A 3,030-nucleotide genomic window follows, 5' to 3' on the forward strand; every position below is an offset into this window, starting at 1 on the left:
TTCATTTCATTTACAATAAACAATTAAATATACTAAATAAAAAATAACAATACTAATATATATTTAATATATTCATTATATAATTTAATTTGAAGATCCAAATCTCCCTAATTTTGATTTTTTAGGAATACCAGTTCTTCTGTATTCACTTCTTTCTGTTAAATATTCTTGTGTACAATCTTCTTTGAATTTTGGATCATTATACCATTTTGATAAACAATTTATTAATGCACTATTTTCTTTCTTACATTTAAATGGCATAAGATAACTAGCATTTTTACAACATAGATTGAACTCTATAAATGAAATACTTAAATATTGATAATTAAAATATATGTAATAATAAAAGAATTACCATAAACCTCTTGAATGCATTTTTCTTCTTTTGCTTTTTCTCGCATTTTTTGTGGTATGAGAACATCTTTCTCTACTTTTCTTAAATATTTATCTTCTGGATCTCCTATACAAATATTTATATTGTATCATATTTATATTATATATTTATCAATATCGACTTTTTGTATTTTTTTATATGTGATATTTTATTTCTGAATTAAGTAATTTATAAAAATTATTTTATTTAATTAATATAATTTAATTTTTATAAAATTTTTATGAAATTTATATTTTGATAAAAATAGAAAGATAAAATAACCTTATTTATATATGCAATAAATTAAAAGTTATATATATTTTTCTTTTATTATAAATTGTTAATGCAAAATTTAAAATTTACCCAAATTATGCGGTCCACCTCCATATTTTGGACGATCCGAATTTTTAACTTCTTTCATTACTATTAAATTATAATAACGCTACTAAAAATTCTGTAACTGCTAGTCGCTACAATAGGCTGCGCTCATGAGTGTGCAGATTTGAGAATTGTCAATGCATTAGCTTACAAAAGATATATTTGTTTAATGCTACGGATGACTGATAAATCGTAGTATTTACAATCAGTGATATAATTTAATAGGTAAGTAAATAAATGTAATATTTTATATGATTTAAAAAAATATAATTTTTTCTGAATATATCATTAACAAAGTTAACCTTATTAATAATTGAACTAAACATAAATATAAATAATTAAGTAATTATTACATTTTATATTTTGATTTCCGAATTAATTATTGTATAATATTTCTAGAATTATTAAAAGAAATAAAAAATAAATAGTGATGGATCGATTATTGAGATTAGGAGGCGCTATGCCAGGTCTTAGTCAAGGACCTCCACCTTCAGATGCTCCAGTTGTTGACACTGCAGAGCAGGTATGATCTATTTGATCGTAATTTTTTATTTATTTGTCTCAAATAAATATTGTCATATTTTATTCTATATTTATCTTATATTTTACGTTTTTAAAAAAATAGTTACAATTTATAAAAGTTTTAATAATATCTTATAATTTGTTTTTTTTATTATATTTTCTTTTTATAGCTCACATTTTCTAATAATTAACAGATATATATATTATATGGAACTATAACTAAAGAATTTATAATATGTTAATATTAAAATAATAAATTATTGATAATAAAAATGTTAAATTAAATAGATTCACATTAATATAAATTACTATATATTTATTAACAAAGTACTTTTATTAGGTATACATATCGTCATTAGCTCTTTTAAAAATGCTTAAACATGGACGTGCTGGTGTACCTATGGAAGTAATGGGTTTAATGCTTGGTGAATTTGTTGATGATTATACTGTACGTGTAATTGATGTATTTGCTATGCCTCAAACAGGAACGGTAAAAATTGAAATTTTATTTTTCTCTTTATTTTTTTATTTGTTATGTAAAATAATTATTTAATATATGTTTTTTTAATATTCAATTTAATAATATCATTTTATTTTTTTCAGGGAGTCAGTGTAGAAGCAGTTGATCCAGTATTTCAAGCAAAAATGTTAGATATGCTTAAGCAAACTGGTCGGCCAGAAATGGTAGTAGGATGGTATCATTCTCATCCAGGATTTGGTTGTTGGCTCTCTGGTGTAGATATTAATACACAACAATCATTTGAAGCTCTTAGTGAAAGAGCAGTGGCTGTTGTTATTGATCCTATACAATCAGTAAAAGGAAAAGTTGTTATTGATGCATTTAGATTAATTACTCCTAATACCATGGTATGTATTACAAATTAAAATAAAAATTTTCTTTCAATGTATACACATTTATTATTAATACTTATATAAAATTATAGGTTTTAGGACAAGAACCTCGTCAAACTACATCCAATTTAGGTCATTTACAAAAGCCATCTGTTCAAGCATTGATTCATGGTTTAAATCGTCATTATTATAGCATTAGTATCAACTATCGTAAAAATGAATTAGAACAAAAAATGCTATTAAATTTACACAAAAAAACGTGGATGGATGGTCTTACGCTTGCTGAATATTCAGAACATAGCAAACTTAATGAAAATATTGTATCTGAAATGCTTGAACTTGCCAAAAATTATAACAAGGTATGACATTAAAATATAAAGTATATATTTTAATGTAAAAGTTTTTTTTATTAAACATATTAACTTGAGAATTCATATTTGTAGGCATTAGAAGACGAAGAAAAAATGACACCTGAACAATTAGCTATAAAGAATGTGGGTAAACAAGATCCAAAACGGCATTTAGAAGAAAAAGTGGATACACTTATGTCTACCAACATTGTTCAATGTCTGGGAGCTATGCTTGATTCAGTTGTATTCAAATAACTATTTCTTAAAATACTATTTGCAATATATTAAAAAAAAATATACATCTTTTTAAAATATACGTGTTTATAATTTACACTCAAAAAGTATATATAACATATAAAAATTTTTGTACTACTTATTTTTATATTAAAAGTGCAAATAATGGACAAGTAGATTTTCACATTTTTATTCAAAATGTATTTATGAATATATGACAGCCACATTTTCAGACATAATATATAATTTATTATTATATTATACATAAAACATATATATATATATATATATATATATATATATATATGTTTTAAAATATAT

The 3,030-nt window shown here is 22.7% G+C and overlaps 2 protein-coding genes across 2 annotated transcripts; one reads left to right on the forward strand and one right to left on the reverse strand.

Moving 5' to 3' along the window:
* Positions 1-945, reverse strand: LOC102672058 (COX assembly mitochondrial protein homolog). The gene is made up of 3 exons (XM_006614139.1): positions 737-945; positions 356-460; positions 1-296 (listed from the first exon to the last, which is right to left on the reverse strand). The coding sequence occupies exons 1-3, from the start codon at positions 792-794 to the stop codon at positions 85-87; spliced, it is 375 nt and encodes a 124-aa protein (XP_006614202.1). The 5' UTR covers positions 795-945; the 3' UTR covers positions 1-84.
* LOC102671940 (26S proteasome non-ATPase regulatory subunit 14) lies at positions 834-2,789 on the forward strand. Its single transcript, XM_006614138.2, has 6 exons — positions 834-976; positions 1,151-1,274; positions 1,614-1,763; positions 1,877-2,140; positions 2,218-2,484; positions 2,569-2,789. The coding sequence occupies exons 2-6, from the start codon at positions 1,182-1,184 to the stop codon at positions 2,728-2,730; spliced, it is 936 nt and encodes a 311-aa protein (XP_006614201.1). The 5' UTR covers positions 834-976; positions 1,151-1,181; the 3' UTR covers positions 2,731-2,789.
* Positions 2,790-3,030: the final 241 nt, after the last annotated feature.

The sequence above is a fragment of the Apis dorsata genome, unplaced genomic scaffold, assembly GCF_000469605.1.
Source record: "Apis dorsata unplaced genomic scaffold, Apis dorsata 1.3 scaffold_170, whole genome shotgun sequence".
Taxonomy (NCBI): domain Eukaryota; kingdom Metazoa; phylum Arthropoda; class Insecta; order Hymenoptera; family Apidae; genus Apis; species Apis dorsata.

Excerpts from the sequence above, each read along its gene's own strand:
- LOC102672058 (XM_006614139.1), bottom strand. The coding sequence starts at position 794 with ATGAAAGAAGTTAAAAATTCGGATCGTCCAAAATATGGAGGTGGACCG. Across the intron at positions 461-736 it reads AGGTGGACCGCATAATTTGG|GAGATCCAGAAGATAAATAT; the intron begins GTAAATTTTAAA and ends ATATTTGTATAG. Across the intron at positions 297-355 it reads ATGCATTCAAGAGGTTTATG|AGTTCAATCTATGTTGTAAA; the intron begins GTAATTCTTTTA and ends TTTCATTTATAG.
- LOC102671940 (XM_006614138.2), top strand. The coding sequence starts at position 1,182 with ATGGATCGATTATTGAGATTAGGAGGCGCTATGCCAGGTCTTAGTCAA. Across the intron at positions 1,275-1,613 it reads TTGTTGACACTGCAGAGCAG|GTATACATATCGTCATTAGC; the intron begins GTATGATCTATT and ends TACTTTTATTAG. Across the intron at positions 1,764-1,876 it reads CTATGCCTCAAACAGGAACG|GGAGTCAGTGTAGAAGCAGT; the intron begins GTAAAAATTGAA and ends TATTTTTTTCAG.